The 21,828-nt window shown below is 36.8% G+C and overlaps 1 protein-coding gene across 11 annotated transcripts in view; it reads left to right on the top strand.

The window, feature by feature from the left end:
• The window catches only part of RNF111 (ring finger protein 111), an 84,049-nt gene that overhangs the window by 31,463 nt on the left and 30,758 nt on the right, over positions 1-21,828 (top strand). For all 11 annotated transcript variants that reach the window (XM_084872223.1, XM_084872220.1, XM_084872216.1 and 8 more), the window contains exons 2-5: positions 6,207-7,099; positions 12,915-13,041; positions 16,556-16,719; positions 19,891-20,085. In XM_084872223.1, coding sequence (XP_084728349.1) covers positions 6,226-7,099; positions 12,915-13,041; positions 16,556-16,719; positions 19,891-20,085 — 1,360 coding nt within the window. In that variant the 5' untranslated portion in view covers positions 6,207-6,225. The remainder of the gene's footprint in view (positions 1-6,206; positions 7,100-12,914; positions 13,042-16,555; positions 16,720-19,890; positions 20,086-21,828) is intronic.

Genomic DNA, 21,828 nt, shown 5'->3' with positions numbered 1-21,828 from the left:
CTTTTTATTTTAGCATATGTGTTGCTAAAGCAAGCACACCACCTCAGTAACTTAAAGGGAACCATAAGATTGACCTCACGACTCTAGCAAACAATAGGTTATTCACCATTCTATCAACATAGAATCCTCCAGTGAGACTCCCTGTCAATGCAAAAGTGTATCAGGATTTTATCTTGGTTCTAAGAAAAGTAAAGGAAATTCTGAGCCATTTAATATAGAAAGAACTATAGTGATCTGGAGGACTATGGATGACAGAATTTTTGAAGGTGAAGAGAAATAGAATGCTAGTTTCTTTATAATTGAAAAATTTTCTGGTATTTTGGGGTCACATTAAATTTCTCATTAATTTTTGCATAATTGAAATAATGTTTTTAAATCTGTACATCTTGTTAAATTTGGTATCCAATCAATGTTTCACTCTCACATCAATGTTTTTCTTTTTCTCTCTTTCTCCCCTGTCCCTCTCTTTCTAAAAATTAATCTTTTCATCCATATTGTGAGTGGCATGGTTGTTGTTTTTTTTTAATTCTGTAATATTTTCTAACTAGGTACTGTTTTAATATTTGTGGTTTTCCAGATATTTTTGTTAATCCTCATCTGAGAATATTTTCCCATTTTATGTTGATAAAACTTTTTGGTGTTGATTTTAATGAGGATGTCTAAAGTGTTTCACCATTAACCATCAGTTTTTTTGGGGGATAGGATTTTTAGTTGTTTTTTCCCCCTGAATTGTTCAGTACAAACAAAATGTGTATATGAGCAAGAATCTAGTCAATGTTTTTCATTTGAAGATTGACCTTGAAACTTCCTAAGACTTCACCCAAACTTTCTTTCCTCTCATTCTCTATGGGTCAGATCTGCAGCACAGTCATTGAAGTCCTAGATCCAGTCAGTCATTGAAGGAGTCCTGTGTCTCCAAGTATAGGCCTAACTTAGTATCTTTGCCACCCTCAGTCATTGGCTAGGTGCAGTCTGTGAGAAGTGAGACTTTGAGCAAATGTAATGGATTTCAGAGTATAGCAGATAGGGCTCTTGATCAATTAAGCTCTCTGTATTTGGAAGTTTATAAGCTACATTCCCACAGAGCAGTCAGAGATCTCTCCAGAGAGGTAGCATTTAAATCAAGACCTGAGTGGTGAGCAGAGGTTATTTAGCCTTTCAAAAATTTTTGAAAACTACAATCTAGGCAGTTTCAAAAATCTTTGAAAACGGCAACACAAGTGCAAAGGCTCTGAGGCAGAGAAGTCTTGCCATGTTCAAGAATGGAATGAAGGCCAGTTTGACTGCAATCTAGTGAATAAAGAGGTGAAGAGTTAAGAGACAGATGAGCATTAAAAAAAAAAAAAAAGAGTTTCGATTTTATTTTTGAGTCATTTGGAGACTACTGGAAAATTTTTAGCAGGATTATACTCTGGTTGTACTAGTCTTAGGGTATTCTCAAGTTACTGAATAGTATTGAATTGTTGGTAAAAATAAGAAAATTAGGAATCTGTTTCAGTAGTGTAAGTAAAAGATTATGGTAGTTTGGACTAGGATGGTAGCTGTAGGTATTTCCTATCCAAAGTTTACTACAATCCTAATAATTTTGTCTTTAATTATCTCTGGATTTGTGCTTTCCCTGTTCCAGTCACTAGTCTGTTGTTGTCTATTCTTTTTTTTTTTTTTTTTTTTTTTTAATATATTTTGATTTTTTTACAGAGAGGAAAGGAGAGGGATAGAGAGTTAGAAACATTGATAGAGAGAATCATCGATGAGCTGCCTCTTGCACACCTCCTACTGGGGATGTGCCTGCAACCAAGGCACATGCCCCTGACAGAATCGAACCCGGGACCCTCCAGTCCTCCGGCCAATGCTCCATCCACTCAGCCAAACCTGTTTCAGTGGCAATAACATCTTAACTGATTTTGTTTAATACAATCCTAGTAATTCTGTCTTTAATTATCTCTGGATTTTGTGCTTTCCCTGTTCCAGTCACTAGTCTGTTGTTGTCTCTTCTTATATTTTCTTATCTTATATGGCAATAACCTCTTAACTGGTCTGCATACTGTTTTGGCCCATCTCAATTCATTTTCACACAATATTATCAGATGATCCAACTAAAGTGCAACTAGAATGATGCAACTGTCTAGCTTAAGAGTTTTTCAAGGTGTTATTATTGTCTGATATTTCACAAAGTCTTGCCTCTTTGTTTCATCTATCCCCCACCTGTACTATTATCCTACTGTCTGACTCTTATTTATCCCACAAATGATTTATTCCTTCTTGAAACCTCCTCCATTCACTATCCCTGATATTTTAGTTAAGTGTCCTTGTAATATCTTTCCTTTGGTGCTTTGTAATATGTACTTGTCTCTTTCCTCAATCTATGAATTCTCTGAGGGTTAGCACTTGAGGATCTTTTGCGATTTTGCTTTTAGAATGTTAGTGTGCTGATCCAATATCTTATACAGTCCCTGATAATGCACTGTAGACCTGTTGGAACTCCTGGTTCACTAAGTGCAGCGTTTCGTGTTCTGTGATTTTAATTCTGAAGCCTTATTTTCTCTGGTGCTCTAATAACATATCTATACTTTCCTCTTTTAGAACTTACAGTGAATTATCTGTAATTATTTATTTCATTTTGATTTCCTTGATCAACAAGAATTTAAATATATCTTTAGGTAATAGCTAATAGTCTATCTTCTGAATTTTATTTTCTACTCAGGGTAGGTTGTCCTGACTAGTTTTTTCCCCACAGTTTTATTTTACATCTAGCCTCCTAAAAGAAGTTGAGTTTACGACTTGGCAGTTTCACAATAGTTATTCTAAGTATAACTTCCTCCTTTTTACCAGGTATCAGTCTGTAAATTAATTACTATCTGCTAATAAGTTTTATCAAATTATCTCCTTTTTATTAGAGTCTGTGCTCCTACACCTATAGGAGAAAAATAAACTCTAACAAGATTAGTTTATTTTGGATACTTTATTAATATAGTTATGAGCCCAGAATGATGCTTTTTTTTGGGAAATATCTTTCTTGCTAATGAAATTTTGACTACTTGGAATATGTAATAAAGTATATTGTCCATTTGTCTACCTATAAGTAGAGTTGGTTATAAAGCCAGTCAACATATCTGAAGTTTCTATCAGCATGGTTCAAACTGTTCGCTTAATCCTAGTGATTCCCTGAGACCCCACCCCATCCAACTTGCAGCCTCATTCAAGCTGTTTGCAGTGGTTTCTCCATATAAATGGCTTGTCCTGGCTCAGGCTTCAGACTTTCCTAAAATCTCTAAAATAAGCAATTGGCCTCAGCGTGCCCCATACCTATAAGTAAGAGGTCCAATAACTGGCATAGCACCAGCCTGCCTTGCTTTACAGCTTGGACTCACCTGGGTACTTCCAAGCCAACACAAATAAAGGCCATCTGAAGATCACTGTAGCTCCTGCTGGGTGGCCCTAGGCAGAGTCTGACTTTGCACTTCCAGGGAGGCCCCAGAGCTAGTGCACCTGGTGAACAGCTTCAGACAATACCAGATTACAACTCTACACATCCACAAGTGACACACTCAAGGGGCAGACTCAGCACCAAAGCCTCACTGAAGCAAGTTCTGCTCCATAGGAGTATCTCTTGCACAGCAGCTCTTCCACTGTAGTCGTAGCAGGTCCTCACTAACGAATTGGCCTAATGGTCAATTCCTCCCAGTGATACCAACAGCTAAACAGCAGACGACCATCCAGATGATCTTCTGGATGACCACGCTATGACATGAACTAACGCCAAGGCAGGTGTGATGCAATTGGTCGGGCGACCTGCCATCACCCCATGATCATCCCGTAGAGGGAGGCCCAGGCCACTGGCCACTGGGGCAGTCAATTGGGGGGCTCTGCGATCGCCCCAAAGAGGGCCCAGGCCAGCGTCTGCTGGGTGATCGATGGAGGGCTTTGGGGAACTGGGGACCTGGGGCTGTGTGGCAGTGGATGCGGGCAGTGCTGAGGGTGTATGTGTGTGTGTGGGGGCGGGCTGGGAGGCAGATGGGGCTGTGAAAGCCCCAACAGCTGGGGCAGCGAGGCAGCTGGGGCAGCGAAGGCCTATCCTTACACAAATTTCATGCATCGGACCTCTAGTCAAGTAATAATCCATTATATCCATCATTTGTATTCTTCACTCTTTTTAGCTGTTATGACTAATGGTGCTATGAATATTTGTGTGTACATTTTTTTGTGGATGTATGTTTTCATTTTCCTTTGGTGTACACTTAGGAGTGGAATTGGAAGATTAGGTGGTAACTCTGTGTTTAATGTTTTTAAATTTTTTATTTTATTTTTTTATTGTTTGAAGCATTACAAATAGTAGTACATATGTCTCCTTTTTATTCGCCCTTGACACCCCCCTACCCCCGCCATGTGTTTAATCTTTTGGGGAACTTGCAAACTGCTTTCCAAAATGCCTATACCATTTTACATTCCTACCAGCCATGTATGTATGAGGGTTCCTTGCCAATACTGGTTATCTGTATTTTTTGTTATAGCCATTCTAGTAGGCCCCTTTGAATCTTAAATCACATGTATTTTTGCCTTATCATTGCAACTTGTGTTTTCTTGCATTTAATTATGGTGATTCTGGTCTAACTGACTGCCTTTTCTTTTTCTTTTTTTAAAATATATTTTATAGATTTTTTACAGAGAGGAAGGGAGAGGGATAGAGAGTTAGAAACATCGATGAGAGAGAATCATCAATCAGCTGCCTCTTGCACACCCCCTACTGGAGATGTGCCCACAACCAATGTACATGCCCTTGACCGGAATTGAACCCGGGACCTTTCAGTCCGCAGACCGACGCTCTATCCACTGAGCCAAACCGGTTTCGGCTGCCTTTTCAATTTATGCATTGCTATGCCCATATATTCATACTTAAAAAACCACATAATTTTATTGATTTCAGAGAGAAAAGGAGAGGGGGGGGGAGAGATAGAAACATCAACAATAAAAACTCCACACTGGGGATCAAGTCCACTACCCGGGCATATGTGCTGACTGGGAATTGAACTGTGACCTCCTGGTTCATAGGTTGATGCTCAACCATGGAGGCACACCGGACAGACTAGTAAAGCTTTCTATTTGCTACATTAACTACCTTTCCATTTTGAGTCAGGATTATTTACAGCTTTTACAGTGTCATTATTCTTGTATATACATTGCATTAATGTAGATGTTTTAATTTCAAGTTACTTTGTTCAACAACTCATCATTTCAATGATTAAGTTATTTAGATACACTTAGATTAACTCTAGGAAGTTTGATTTTATGTTCTGTTCTGCTGCTTTATATGAATAATCTTTAGCAACTTACTGTCTTGACTTGAATCTTCCTGTTAGTAAGTAAAAGTTTCTCAAATGCAGTTGTACCTACTGTCTATCAGTAAGTTCAGACTGTCATTAGATAATAGACTAGTATGAAGGAAGAAAGATCCATGGGAAAGAAAATCTATATCCATACTGGTTCATTATTCATAGTAATCCATCTAACATAGCAACCACCTAGGTGTTCAGAAATATTTAATATCAGTATCACTTTAAAATGTGACACCAGGAGAAAAGTATTGCTGAGTAGTGAAAGTCTTTTGAATTCTAATTTAAAAAAATATATATATTTTATTGATTTTTCAGAGAGGAAGAGAGAGAGAGAGAGTTAGAAACATCAATGAGAGAGAATCATCAATCAGCTGCCTCTTGCACACCCCCTACTGGGGATGTGCCCGCAACCAAGGTACATGCCCTTGCCCGGAATCGAACCTGGGACCTTTCAGTCCGCAGACCGACGCTCTATCCACTGAGCCAAACCGGTTCCGGCTGAATTCTAATTTTTAAATCCATTTTTACTATATTAGGTTTTGAAAAAATTGTTTGATTTTAACAAAATGTGTTACATTCCTAAAGGTAGGAAAAGATACAGTAAGATCAGTTTTTAGTTAAAAGAAGTTGTCGAATAGGCTTATGTTCGGTGATTTTTATTTCTAAAAATTGGGTATATGGGTAGAGGTAACAGAGGAAAATGTTTTATAAGAATAGTAAAATGACGTATTACAACTGTTTTACATTTTGATGAGGAAAAGGCAATCCTGCCCTGTTACAGGGCTGTTTTCAGTGGAATCTGAGTACTCTTTTAATTAAATAGTATAATATAACACATTAACAATCTTTTTAATATCTAATTTTATCTTCTAGGCCTTCCTTATCGTTTCCCATGTCTCAATGGACTCCTGAATATAGCAAGCTCTATACCTTAGAAGTGGATATGAAGAGTGAGATTCCTTCTGATGCACCAAAGACACAGGAGAGTCTGAAAGGGATCCTCTTGCATCCAGAGCCCATTGGGGCAGCCAAAAGTTTTCCTGCGGGAGTTGAGATGATTAATAGTAAAGTGGGGAATGAATTCTCTCATTTGTGTGATGATTCTCAAAAACAAGAGAAGGACATGAATGGTAACCAACAAGAGCAAGAAAAAAGTGTTGTGAGGAAAAAACGCAAAAGCCAGCAGGCTGGCCCTTCATACATGCAAAATTGTGTTAAAGAAAACCAGGGAGTATTAGGATTGAGGCAACACCTAGAAGCACCAAGTGATAAAGACAATGATTCCTCTTTTAGTGATTGTCTTTCTTCCCCTTCATCTAGTCTGCATTTTGGAGATTCTGATACTGTGACTTCAGATGAGGATAAAGGACTCTCTGTAAGACATTCCCAGTCAATTTTGAATGCTAAAAGTAGAACTCAGAGTGCACGGTCCCAAAAGTGGCCTCCCACTGAGACAGAGTCTGTTTCAGGATTGTTAATGAAAAGACCCTGTTTTCATAGCAGTTCATTAAGGAGACTTCCATGCAGAAAGAGATTTGTAAAAAACAGCTCCTCACAGAGGACACAGAAACAAAAAGAGAGGATATTGATGCAGAGGAAAAAACGAGAAGTGTTAGCCCGAAGAAAGTATGCATTGCTCCCCAGTTCCAGTAGTTCCAGTGAAAATGACCTCAGCAGTGAATCCTCTTCAAGCTCATCAACTGAAGGAGATGATTTGTTTGTTTCTACCAGTGAAAACCACCAAAACAATGCAGCTGTCCCCTCAGGTAAAAATGTTGCTTACGGAAACATGGAAGCTATTACATTGTATTTGTGCTTATTTCCTTCTACATTTTAGTGATTTTATTGTATTTAAATGGAGTATGAGGCTCTGTTAACTTTTATTTTTAAGCCACATAAGTAAATTATCAACTATAGTATTAAACCATGACTCCAATTCTAAGTACAAAGTATGATTTTAAAAAAATTGATTTTAGCCAAAACCGGTTTGGCTCAGTGGATAGAGCGTTGGCCTGCGGACTGGAGGATCCCGGGTTCGATTCCGGTCAGGGGCATGTGCCTTAGTTGCGGGCACATCCCCAGTGGGGGGTGTGCAAGAGGCAGCTGATCGATGATTCTCTCTCATCGATGTTTCTAGCTCTCTGTCTCTCTCTCTTTCTCTCTGTGGAAAGTCAATAAAATATATTTTTAAAAATTGATTTTAGAGAGGAAGGTAGAGAAGGAGTGGGGGAGTGAGAGAAGCATAGTGTGAGAGAGAAACACTCAGTTGCATTCCATACGAATTTCTCATACGCACCCTGACCAGAGGTTGAACATGAGACCTGAGTATGTCCCCGACCAGGAACCGAACCCTTGATTTTTCAGGGTACAGGTCAACCCTCCAACCAACTGAGGCACACTGGCCAGGGTTAGTATATTTATATTTTGTGAATACTTTTTCAATAGCTGTGTGATGGATTCCTTTCACATTTAACCACAGTAAAAGCAATTCTAGTCACTAAAAAAGACAAGTTAGCCGAAACTGGTTTGGCTCAGCGGTAGAGCGTCGGTCTGCGGACTGAAAGGTCCCAGGTTCGATTCCGGTCAAGGGCATGTACCGTGGTTGCGGGCACATCCCCGGTAGGGGGTATGCAAGAGGCAGCTGGTCGATGTTTCTCTCTCTATCTCTCTCCCTTCCTCTCTGTAAAAAATCAATAAAATATATATATTTTTAAAAAGTTATTTTTCTTTTAAGTATTCTATTCTTATTGGTTACTATTAACTTGTCATGTTCTTTATAACTGAAAAATAATTTCAAGTATTTGAGAGGTAACTTTTATTCTAATATTGGAACACAAACATTAATCCTGACAATGCTCAGTAGAGCATATGACCAATCAGTTAAAATGGAATTTAGAGATTAGCTCGCATGTGCTCTCTCCCTCCCCTCAGTAATGTTATATTTAACTAGAATAAGTTTATGTACAGTCTCTGAAATATGTGCTCCATGTATATCATTTTTACAGTTTGTTGTAATTTAAAAGAAGTTGATGAAAACATCTTTAGGAGTAAAGTCTGAGCTGAAGAAAAAGGTTAATTCCTTGTGAACGTATAGGAAAATAGGGGGTAGGGAGAGCTTTTTAACGGGCTAAGATTATGGGCTTTGTTTGTTTGTATTTTCAAATTATAAGAGAAAGTGTTTTTAGAAAGTTACAGAGCTAGTAGAAGTGAGCCAGCTGGGCTTGTGCAGGCTCAGGAAACAAGTTAAAGAGGCAGAAGAAGGTCCTTGGAGTTCAGGAGAAAGGCAAAGGTATTGCACCTGGGGGGAAATAAAGGGAAATTTGATGTGTGCTCACAAGAGGGAGAGCACAGGTTATGGTTTTTAATACTGGCACAAAGTTTTCTCAGTCTTTGCCTGATGTCCTGCTTTTTAAAGGTAGAGCCTGTTTTAATACTTTGCAAATATGCCATTACTCCCTCTTTTTCTCTTTCATTGGTTACTTCATTTTCAAAGACTTCCTTTCCATACCCTGACCAGTAATTTTGTTTTTAATTTTACTCTTAGCCATGTTCAGTTCTTTTTTAAACCTACTCATATACTTGTTTTAAAAAGAGTTTATTGAGATCACACTGCAGCTGGGAAAGGGTTACAGCAACCATTAAGAAAGAGGGAAATGAGAATGGGAATTGTCTTGCTTAATTGTCACATTTCACATTTTTCTCATTTGGGTAGAATGTGAAGTGTGGGGAGAGGGAGCAGCAGAGCCCAGTTTCTACTTGAAATTAGTGAGGCAGGGTGGTTGGTGATGTGGTGTAGAAGTTCCAAGGAGCTGAAGTTTATAGGGGACATGAGAGGAGAGTAAATCTAGGTCAGTATCATTGTCTGTTACTAGGAAGAAAGTAGTTCATATATTCTCAGGTATTCAAGATAAATGAAAACTCTGTTATTTATTTTTAAATCCTGTTTAATACTTATAGCATGTGGTGTTTTACTTTCTTGGAAGAATTACATTATTTTCAGACATTATCCTTAAATGCTTGTCTCTGGAAATCTAAATCCAGAAGTTGAAACCAAGGACTCCTGATATTTTCTGGTTTCTAGATAAGTGTTTTGTATTTAAAAAAAATAGTAATTATTTAATAACATTCAAATGGTGTAGAATTTTTAAAGTACCAAGAAATGATAAAATGAGAAATAAAACTTGGCCTCTTTTTCTTAGATCCCAGTCTTATTACCCAGAAGTAAAGTTAGTTTCTTTTTGTTAATTCTCACCTGAGGATATTTTTCCATTTATTTTTAGAGTAGACGAGAGAGAAAGAGAAAGAGAAAGAAAAAGACAAAGACAAAGAGGGAGAAAAAGAGAAAGAGAAAGAGAAAGAGAGAATCTACATGGATGTGAGAGAGACACATTTAGTGGTTGTTTTGCACACACCCCGGACAGAGCTTGGGTTTGAGCCTGCAACTGAGGTACATTTCTTGGCCAAAGTCGAACCCAGGACCTTTCAGGCTGCAGGCTGACACTCTTTCTACTGAGCCAAATTGGAGAGAGCATGGTAGCAGTTTATCTCCTGAAGTTATGCTTATAAATATCAGTTTTAGAAAAAGTAATTATTTAAGCAATAGGACAAAAAGTGTCTTAAGTGAGTTACTTATATAATCTTTAGTTACACAATCTCTCTGTTCATAAAAAATTATATAAACTGAGTTTTAATGCATTAGCTAGCTTTGTATCATTTATCATTGGAACTTCAAAACATTACATTTGTAGTTGACTTTGCTTAACTATATAAATGATGTTTAATAATGTTAAGCTATTTTTTATAGGCTTTTAAAGAAACTTCATGTACACACATGCAGAAAAGTCACTAATAGAGCTGATATATAGATGTAGATTTTTTTCCCATTATAGAATGGTAATCTCCTGTTGGTGAGTTAAAATAAGGGAAGTTTAAAAAAAATCAATAGTGTTTTATTCATAAATATATGATTCTCTTTGTACTCCTACCTTAAACTGCATCATGTACATGATTATGAAGCAAGAATTGAGAAGGTAATTTGGAAATTGAATCTAGAATATTATTTTAAATAGCCACTGAGTGCTGCTATTCTGTTTTCTCTGCTTATAAGATATATTTATGCTATTAAAATATATCCTACCTCAATACTAGTATGTTTCAGTATGTCTATGTGTATAATCTTTAGAACTTTGAAACTACTTCAAAAATGTGCATATCTCATAATTATTAAATCTTAATTATCCTATTTAATTGATAGTGATTTGTAAATATTTCAAATATGATATTTGTAAATATATTATGAAATATTCAAAATTAACTTTCTCTAAATCAGAACATCTTTCATTACCTCTATGATTTATCATGCCTGTTTTGGTCTACTCTTTGGAGTACCAGAGAATATGTTGTAGAACCTTGTCATGCACTTACTTGTATCTCCTCCACATACTGGCCAGCTTTTGAAGTAGTACAGATGTGTAGTGATGTAGAGATGTATTAGAGATGAAATTCCAGGTTGCCAAGGAATAGTACCTTTGGTGAAGGAATGTAGACTGCATAAATTTCAGTGACAAGAGTGTTGAACCCTTTTTTGTCATTGTGGTAAGCAAGAGTCCAATGAGTTGAATAAAAATGAATATAAAATATCAATGGATTACATACTAGTAGAAAATATGAAAAACAGAGCTCGTTTACAAAAGCAGCAAGGAGAATAAAGTATATGAATAATCTTAATAGTATATTTGAACTCCAAATGAAATTATTTAGCTTTATAAAGAGTTATCTTTAAAATCAAACCAAACCCTACTGGTTTTCTAGAGATTTATAAAAGATGACTTTAGTAGATGACAAATATTCTAGGATGAGAAAAACAAATATATATATTTTGTATATTTAGATAGCATATATACATATATGTTTATATAAATGAATAAATGAATGAAGGAATGAATGTTAGACATGTTGGGACTTCATTATTGTTGCTTAATGCTACTCTAGTCCAAACATCAGAATTTTTTCTTTTCTCGTTGATTTTCTAATTGTGTATAATAATTAGGAAAACCTGAGTCTACCAGGTATCAAAATAGAATTATTCTAGTCTTTTCAACTAATGGTGTTGGGACAGTTGTACATTCATATGCAAGAAATATGAGTTTAGACCTTTTGCAATCATGTAAGACACAAAAGTTATGGATCATGGAATGATCCATGATCCTAGCCGGTTTGGCTCAGTGGATAGAGCATTGGCCTTCTGACTGAAGGGTCCCAGGTTCAATTCCAGTAAAGGGCACATTGTTGCGGCCTCGATCCACAGTAGGGGGTGTGCTGGAGGCAGCTGGTTGTTGTTTCTCTCTCATCAATGTTTCTAACTCTCTATCCCTCTCTCTTCCTCTCAGTAAAAAACCAATAAAATATATTAAAAAAAAAAAAAAAAGAAATGGTTTGGTAATGGCAGGGAGGGTCAGGGCCAGTTGTATTTATAATTTTATCTAATACTATAAACAAAAATTAGTTCTACATGAAATAATTAAGGAAATACCTTGAACCAAATATAATATATATCCATCCTCCAAATAAGGAAGCACTTTCCAAACAGAATAATTTTGAAAAAAAAACAAGTACAAAAACGATACATTTTATAGCATATAAAACTCAAAAACTAATAAGTGTGTTTCTTTTTTTTTAAAAAAAATATATATTTTATTGATTTTTTACAGAGAGGAAGGGAGAGAGATAGAGAGCTAGAAACGTCGATGAGAGAGAAACATCGACCAGCTGCCTCTTGCACACCCCATACCAGGGACGTGCCCGCAACCAATGTACATGCCCTTGCCCGGAATCGAACATGGGACCTTTCAGTCCACAGACCGGTGCTCTACCACTGAGCCAAACCGGCTTCAGCAATAAGTGTATTTCTTAAAAGAATGCTATATCACAGAAAATTACCACCTTGTAGAAAATATGTAGCAAATGTATTTTTATTTTAAAATATATTTTATTGATTTTTTACAGAGGAAGGGAGAGAGATAGAGAGCTAGAAACGTCGATGAGAGAGAAACATCGACCAGCTGCCTCTTGCACAACCCTACCGGGGATGTGCCCGCAACCAATGTACATGCCCTTGACCAGAATCGAACCTGGGACCTTTCAGTCCGCAGACCGACGCTCTACCACTGAGCCAAACCAGTTTTGGCTGTATTTTTATTTTAGGGAGTAAAAGATAAATATCATAAAATGTGAATACGTTTTATAAAATCTTAAAATCAGTTCTTTAGATATAACAGTGTTGATATCTCTATATAATATACAAATTCATATGGAGACCACTAAAATTTTATAGAGAACAAACAAAAGTTATAAAAGAGGAAATAAATGTGAAGACATACAGATCAAGAGAATAGGTACTACTGTTTTATGAGCTAAACACTCATAGCTTTCATTAGCTTTCATTTTGACAGATAATATTTTTATTTTTGTAATGAATTTTATAGTCAAAGTCAAAATAAAAGTTTTTGTACCTCGATTAGCAAGATGGCAAATGCCCTTCAAATGTTTTTTTTTTTTTTTTTCCTTTCGTTTTGTTTCCAGGAAGTATTGATGAAGATGTTGTGGTGATAGAAGCTTCCTCTACTCCCCAAGTAGCTGCCAATGAAGAAATTAATGTTACCTCAACTGATAGTGAAGTGGAGATTGTAACAGTTGGAGAAAGCTATCGGTAAGAGTTTAATTGCTAGTTTGTATATTTGAAATTTTAAGTAGAAGCATTTAAACATTTATACTGCAGATATTTGCATCTTTTACCATTTTCTTAGAGACCTAGTTTGAGTATGTATATACCAGATTAGTGCTTTTCTTTTTTTAAAATATTTTTAAATTATTTTTTAGAGAGAGAAGAAGGGAGAAGGATAGAAAGAATATTGATGAGAGAGAAACATTATCAGTCGGCTACCTCTTTCATGCCCCTGACGGGGATTGAGCCCACAACCCGGGCATTTGCCCTAGCCAAGAATCCTACTGGGATCGGGCCTAAACAAGCAGTAAGACATCGCTCTAGGGGTCCCAGATTCAAGAGTATGCAGGCTGTGCTGAAGGACACTCCCCCTCCTCGTTCACAAATTTTGTACACCAGAGCTCTAGTTGTTATATAAGGTATTAAGTTTGTCACTGTAGCTGGCTCTTGGCCTTTTCTCTTTAAGATAATGCATCTGTATTTCAGATTCTTTTGTGTCAGGATGTAATAGTTGCCACATGCACCAACTGTCCATATATCAACTTTTTTGTTGATGCTCCACTCAGCATAATATTTGAGTTAAGGCATCCTATGTAGCTTTCACAAGAGTATTGCAAAGTGGACCTGGAACTTTCTACAGCTGTTAACAGCTTCCCAGAAATAAACTACACAGTCTCATTAGAATCTTGGTTTCTTAAGAGTTTTGAATGGTAATCTCTCCTCATCCCAAACCATTTCATCCTGAGACAGTTGTTTACTGTCATGTTTCAGTCCATATAGTTCTCGGAATGTGCTTTCCTATTTATTTATTCAATTTTATTTTTACTTTTCTGGTTTCAGAAAGGAAGGGAGAGGGAGAGAGAGATGGAAACATCAATGATGAGGGAGAATCATTCAGTTGCTGCCTCCTGCATACCCTGCACTAGAGATCAAGCCCATAACCAGGGCATGTGCCCTGATTGGGATTTGAACCTTGATCTTCTGGTTTATAGGATAGCATTCAACCACTGAGTCACGCTAGCTGGGCTTCTTTTTGTTAATCCTTGTTCGAGGATATTTTCCCATTGATTTTTAGAGAGTGGAAGGGAGAGAGAGACAGAGAGAGAGAAACATCATTGTGAAAGAGACAAATTGATTGGTTGCCTCCTACACAAGCCCCAACCAGGGCCAGGGGTCCAGAGCTTGCAATTGAGGTATGTGCCCTGGACTGGAATTTCACCTGGGATCCTTCAATCTGCAGACTGGTTCTCTATATCCACTGAGCTAAATTGGCTAGGGTTGTGCTGTCCTTTTTTTACTGTCTCAGGAATTAATCTTCATACTCCTGTTACTTCATTTGAACCTTTTCTAAACTCTTGAATTCTTTTCTTTTCTTTTTTAAAAAAAATTTTTTTTAATTGATTTTACACAGAGAGGAATTGAGGGGGATAGAGAGTTAGAAACGTCGATGAGAGAGAAACATTGACCAGCTGCCTCTTGCACACTCCCCACTGGGGATGTGCCCGCAACCAAGGTACGTGCCCTTGACCGGAATCGAACCCGGGACCCTTCAGTCCGCAAGCCGACGCTCTATCCACTAAGCCAAACCGGTTCTGGCTTGAATTTTTTTCTGAATAGTTGAGTTTGCACTCTGACGAACTGCATATTAATGAATTTGGCTCTTTGTATGCATGCATGGTAACAATAAGCATATAAGCAGTTTTACATCCAGCTTGGGCAGAAGAAAACACCGACTGCATAAGCCCCACCTTCCTAAAACATATACTGTTTTATCCCTCTGTATCCTCAGTCATTCAGATCATTACAGTAAATCCTTAAAAATATTTTTAATGAAATGTACACAGGTAAGAAATTTAGGTACACATATAGAATACCGTACATATGGTTAAAATATGATAAAAGTTAGGTGTTGAAGGATTGTGGATTATATACTTTAAAAGCACAACACAGTTGAAACAAGTGATGTTTCTTAAGGCTACAAATTGCAGATCTTCCTCCAGTTACAATGGGGAAATGCATCCCAAAAAACCCATTGAATGTTTAAAATACCGTAAATTGAAAATGCATTTAAATAATATTAAATACCAATTCTATCTCAAAACCAATCAAGAAATAAAAAAATGCATTTAATGCAACTAACCTACTAAACATCATAAATTAGCCTGGCTTACCTTAAATGTACTTAGAACACATTGCCTAAACTTAGGCAAAATCATCAATGAATATACACTGAATACACTGTAGCGTATCCATTGTTTATCCTCATAGTCAGGTGGCTAATTGGGAGCTACGGCTTGCTGCTATTGCCCAGCATCAAAAGAGAGTATCAGCTGAAGCCGGTTTGGCTCAGTGGATAGAGCATTGGCCTGCGGACTGAAAGGTCCTGGGTTCGATTCCGGTCAAGGGCATGTACCTCAGTTGCCGGCACATCCCCAGTAGGGGGTGTGCAAGAGGCGGCTGATCAATAATTCTCTCTCATCATTGTTTCTAACTCTCTATCCCTCTCCCTCTCTGTAAAAGACCAATAAACTATATTTTAAAAAAATATAGTATCATACCACATATTGCTAGCCTAGGAAAAGATAAAAATTCAGTGTTTGTAGTATAGTTTCTACTGAAAGCATCTTGTAGTATAGTTTCTACTGAAAGCATCTTGCTTTCAAACCATTGCAAAGTCTAAAAATCTTAAATCAAACCATTAAGTCAAGGACCATCTGTAGTAAACTGGCTGCAACTATCCTTACCCTTCCTGACCCCAGGAAATTTCTCTAGTGTCTTGAATTTCTTTAGATCAGTACCAGAAACTTACTGGTAGCTTGGTTTAGGACTCCCCAACTGTTCTGGTATTGATATTTTTGTTACTTTACCTATTGTGAGTAAATTTAGGTATTTATATAAAATGTAAATAATTGATTGTAACCTGGGTAAATATTCACACTAACTATTGAAAAGAGCATTATTCTTCAAACTATATCCTATATTTTATACCCGTGATTGGTGTAAAATGATAACATATCATTTCTCATTTTCTTAGGTCAGTTGGTTGGTGAATATTTCATTCAGAAATATTTATTGAGTGCCAGACAGACATTGTGCTAGTCATAACTGTGCATTCTGTGACCATTATTTCTTTGGAAAAGTCTTACATGAAGTATTTCCCAACTTACTCTGTAAAGAAAGGCTTATTATTTCTTTCTTTCTTTTTAAAAAAAAAATATATTTTATTGATTTTTCACAGAGAGGAAGAGAGAGGGATAGAGACTTAGAAACATCGATGAGAGAGAATCATCGATCAGCTGCCTCTTGCACACCCCCTCCTGGGGATGCACCCGCAACCAAGGTACATGCCCTTGACCGGAATAGAACCCGGGACCTTTCAGTCTGCAGGCCGACGCTCTATCCACTGAGCCAAACTGGTCTCGGCATTATTATTTCTTGGTAACTAAAGTTTTGTGTGTTTTTTTTATGTTTACTAATTTGAATATTGATATCATTTAAGGTCTCGTTCAAACCTTGGACACTCCAGATCTCATTGGAGCCAAGGTTCAAGTTCTCATACAAGTCGACCACAGGAGCCACGGAACCGCAGTAGGATTTCTACTGTGATACAGCCCTTGAGGCAGAATGCAGCAGAAGTTGTGGACCTTACTGTTGATGAAGATGGTAAGGTGGAGTAGTAACAGTGTAGAATTATGAAGAAAATATGATAAAATGAAATATCTTACTGTGCTATTAAACTAAAGAGACGTTTTCAGATTTTTAAATCTTATTTTTCAATTTGCAGTAATAACCTTGGTTATAATATAGTAATTTTGCCTAAAATTTAAAAAAATATATATATTTTATTGACTTTGTACAGAGAGGAAGGGAGAAAGATAGCGAGTTAGAAACATCGATGAGAGAGACTCATCGGTCAGCTGCCTCTTGCACACCCCCTACTGGGGATGTGCCTGCAACCAAGGTACATGCCCTTGACTGGAATCGAACCCAGGACCCTTCAGTCCCCAAGCCGACGCTCTATCCACTGAGCCAAACCGGTTTCGGCTTGCCTAAAATTTTTTTCTGGTTATTGCTTTATTCTTGGTAGTTATTTTCTTTTCTTTTTTCCATTTTTTAAAATATATTTTATTGATTTTTAACAGAGAGAAAGGGAGAGAGAGAGCTAGAAACGTCAATGAGAGAGAAACATCGACCAGCTGCCTCTTGCACACCCTCTACCGGGGATGTGCCTGCAAACCAACATACATGCCCTTGACCGGAATCGAACCTGGGACCTTTTAGTCTGCAGACTGACGCTCTACCACTGAGCCACACCGGCTTCGGTGGTAGTTATTTTCTTAGAAAAGAAATTTTGGTTTACAAGTGATAGGAATAGGGAGGTAGATGTCATTGAGAAGCTTCAATTGGCAGAGAGAGAGAGGGAGAGAGGGAAGGAGGGAAGGAGGGAGGGAGGGAGAGAGGGAGGGTGGGAGGGAGGGAGGGAGGGAGGGAGGGAGGTGTGGAGAGAGAGAATCATAGATAAGATTGAGAAGCTTCAATTAGCTGCCACCTATATGTGCTCACTGGGAATGTGAACTCGAAACCTAGGTATGTGCCCTGATCAGGAATCAAACCTGCAACTTTCAGTGTATGGAATGACATTCAACCTAGCCACTTTGGCTGATAAGGGCAGAAATGACACTTTTTAATAATGGACAACAGTAAAGCGCTATAACTGAATTCAAATGATTTAATACTGGTTATTTATAATGTCATTTACTTTTTAAAGTATGTGATTCTTTAATGTAATAAGTATGTGCCTTTTTTGCTGCTTAATTTTAGTGTTTTGTTTTGGTTTATAACTGCTCCGAGAAAGCAAAGCTAGAGTTGCTAAACAGGGATTAGAGAAGGTTGTAGCATGTTTGAATATATGACTATATATAATATATGAATTTTCCTACATGTTGAGAATTATCTTTAGGTATTATTAGTTTCATCTTACAAGGAAGTGGTCATCATAATTTTCTTAGTGAGGTAGTCAACCATATATAAATTTGTTAACTTTGGGAGTTAGCTATAAATTGGAGAAAAGATACATTAAATAGGTAGAAATAGAGGCCTTGGGCAATCAGTTTTTTAGATAGGCTGTTTGCAGTTTGGATGATCATAGTTTACAGATTACTAGTACTTTGGAATTAAGATGCTTATTAAGAGATAATTTATTTCCATAGCCTGCATTCATTCAACAGTGCCTTGGTTTTTATTTTAAAGCATTATAAGTTACCTGTAAGTCAGATGTTAATATAATAGGGATTAATTAAAGGTCAATTGGAGTTAGTTAAATATAGAATTACTAGTTTGAAAACTTTCTGTGTGTTTAGTATTATGTGACACCTATTATCCAGGAAGTAGGAAAAGGTGACAGAGTAGCCTTTTAACCCATTAGAATTAGTCTAACCAGACTATTTCAACTACGTTAATAGTATTTTAATGATCAGTAGATGCCCTCTTCTCCCAAATAATTTCTTTCAGTGGAAAGTTTCTCTCTTATTAAAAATAAACCAAAAACTTAACTATATCAATTAGACCAGTGAATCTTAACTAGCTGTCATTTTGTGTCCCTGGAGATATTTGTCAATATCTGCAGACATTTTTGGTCTCAAAGTTGTGAGGAGAGTGCTAATGACATGTAATGAGTAGAGGCCAGGGTTGCTGATAAACATACTGTACAGGACAGCCACCCTCAGTCCCCACTCCCCCATCCAACAAAGAATTGTCCAGCTCAAAATGTCAGTACTGCCAAGGTTAGGAAGCTGTTAAAAAGCATTTGCAAATAAACATAGGTTCCTCCCTTCACTTTTTAGTTACAAGCAAATGCATTTGTTTAAGCAACTTGGTCTATTTGTTCTATATAGACCAAGCAGGTACTATTTGTGTTTCAAGAGTCTGCATTCCATACTGCATTATATAAAATAGTTGTCTTCTCATTCAACATCACATTAAGAGAGTCCCTCTTTTTAAACAACCATTTTAGAATCAGTTTAAAATATAAATCATTTGTAAGTTAAAATCTGCTTGAAATTTCTTTTATATTCCACTACAAAATTTTTAATTTTTTTTAAAAAGTACTCCTGAATATTTACAAAAAGGTTTTGTAAAACATACATGTAAGAAGAGATTAAAATATATTAAACATCATAGATAATGTTAATTATGTGATTACTATATGTAAAACATTATACAAGATGATTATTATATTATTGATATATGTAAAGCATTGTACAAAGTGCTTTATATGTGTGATCTCAGTTCATCCTAGCAATAGTTCTATGAAGAAAGTTCTATGAACAATACTTTCCTAATTCTATAGGTTAGAAATGAAAAATAGTTATGTAACTTATCCAGGATCATACTGTCAGTGGTGAAATCAGACTTACTTTCCAAGAATCTAGTTCTGTATTATATACTGTGAAGGGGAAAGTACTCTTTGTAATACCTTCTGACAGCTTATAATAATTATGTATGAATATAGCAGAGAGATTTTTACTTTCATTATCCTCTTTTTTTGATAGATCAGAAAACTTATATAATCATTATTTTAAAAAAACTTAATCATCTGAATTATTAGAATATGCATTTGTTGGATTTTTAAAAATGCAGTTTTTAAAATATTACATTTTAATGTTAACAGTTTAACTTCATGAAAGCTTTTTTTACTATATATTGTATTTCCTACAGAGTTCATATCATTCAAGTTTGCTTTAACATTTATTATAACAATATTAGCTTGGATTACAATATAACCCATTACCTAATTTGTATTGAAATGCTGACTAAACATTTTGCATTTTATAGAACCTACTGTAGTACCAACCACTTCTGCAAGAATGGAATCACAAACCACAAGCGCTTCCACTAGTAATTCTAATCCATCTACCTCTGAGCAGGCCTCTGATACTGCTTCAGCTGTCACTAGTAGCCAATCCTCCACAGTGTCAGAGACTTCAACTACTCTTACAAGCAATAGTATGACTGGTACTTCTATAGGAGGTATGTAAAAATCAGGGGGAGGAGGGACTCTTTTATTTTTATTTGTATTACATTTGTTAGAAAAATGAATATTTTCAAATTTTAGCTGTATTCATAAGAACATACTCTTAGTGTCAATATCATATGTGAACTAAGTAGTCTCAATTAGAATTAGACTAGGATTTCTTATTTGAGTTTGGGTGCTATATGTTGGTAAAGTATCGTAGCTCAACTGAAAGAAATTGGAAAAAATTAAATGTCTGACACCAAAAATGTGAGCAACTAAAGAAAAAAATAGGTAAGTTAAACTTCATCAAAATTGAAAATTTGTATATATCAAAGGACATCAAGAAAGTGAAAAGAAAACTTACAGATGGGACAAAAAAAACTTGAAAATTATACATTTGATAAGGGTCTAATATATAGAATATATAAAGAACTCACACAACTCACCAATAAAAAGGAAAACAACTCTGTTTAAAATTGGTTGAAGGATATGCTAGCTTTTTGGCATCAGCCTGAGAACTAAAGGGCCCTGGGTTCCATTCTGGTCAATGGCACATGCCCGGGTTGGAGGCTCTATCCCCAGTAGAAGGCGTGCAGGAGGCAGCCAATGAATGATTCTCATCATTGATGTTTCTCTCTCTTCCTTTCTCTCTGAATCCAAGAAAAAGAAATAAATAGAATCATAAATAAATAGGTAAAGGATTTATATATATATTTTTCCATAGAAGACATATAAATGACCAAGAACTAGATGAAAACACCATTAGCTAGTAGAGAAATACTAATAAAAATCACAGTGAATTACCACTTTACACCCAATATGATGTTTATACTTAAAAAAACAACAACAATAAATCATACAATAACTAGTGTAGAGTAGAATGTGGAGAAATTGGAACCTTTATGAATAATCTGGTGGGAATGTAAAATGGCACTGCCATTGTGAAAACACTGGTAATTCCTCAAAAAGTTAAACATAACTTCCGGCCAAGATGGTGGAGTAGATAAATGTGGTACTTATATCTTTCCACAACCACATTAAAATGACATCTAAACTATAGAACAACCACCATGCAGAACTGTCTGAAATCTAGCTGAACATAAGTCCTATAACTAAGGACCTAGAGAGAAAGCCATATCAAGACTGGTAGTAGGACAGAGACATGGAATGAGCTAGTCCCATACTCACAAGTGATGGTTAAAAATTGAGAGGGATATGTCAGCTGTAGAGGACCTTTTTTTAAAAAAAATTTATTTTATTGATTTTTTACCGAGAGAAAGGGAGAGGGATAGAGAGTTAGAAACATGATGAGAGAGAAACCTCGATCAGCTGCCTCCTGCACACTCCCCACTGGGTATGTGCCTGCAGTCAAGGTACATGCCCTGACTAAAATCGAACCTGGGACTTCTGAGTCCCCAGGCCGACGCTCTATCCTCTGAGCCAAATCAGCTAGGGCTAGAGGTCCTTCTTAAGACTGAAGGGCCCCCACCAAGGCCTTTCAGCCCAGGGTTCCAGTCTTGGGAAGAGAAGTCCCTAAACTTGTGGCTGTGAAAACCGGCAGGGATAGTGGCAGAGTATGATGGGAGAGTTGCTGGAGACAGGTGTTCCTCTTAAAGGGCATGCACATGGCCTTACTCAGACTCACTAGCTATAATCTCCAGCGCTGGGGCAGCAGCTCAAAAGGCATCAGGGACATGGGGAGGAACTGAATTGTCTGGCTTTGGGGCAAGGGTTGGAGGGGCAGCTTTCTCCCAGAT

Source organism: Pipistrellus hanaki (assembly GCF_964339955.1).
Source record: "Pipistrellus hanaki genome assembly, chromosome: 1".
NCBI lineage: Eukaryota > Metazoa > Chordata > Mammalia > Chiroptera > Vespertilionidae > Pipistrellus > Pipistrellus hanaki.
This window is presented reverse-complemented; position numbering and strand designations above follow the sequence as displayed.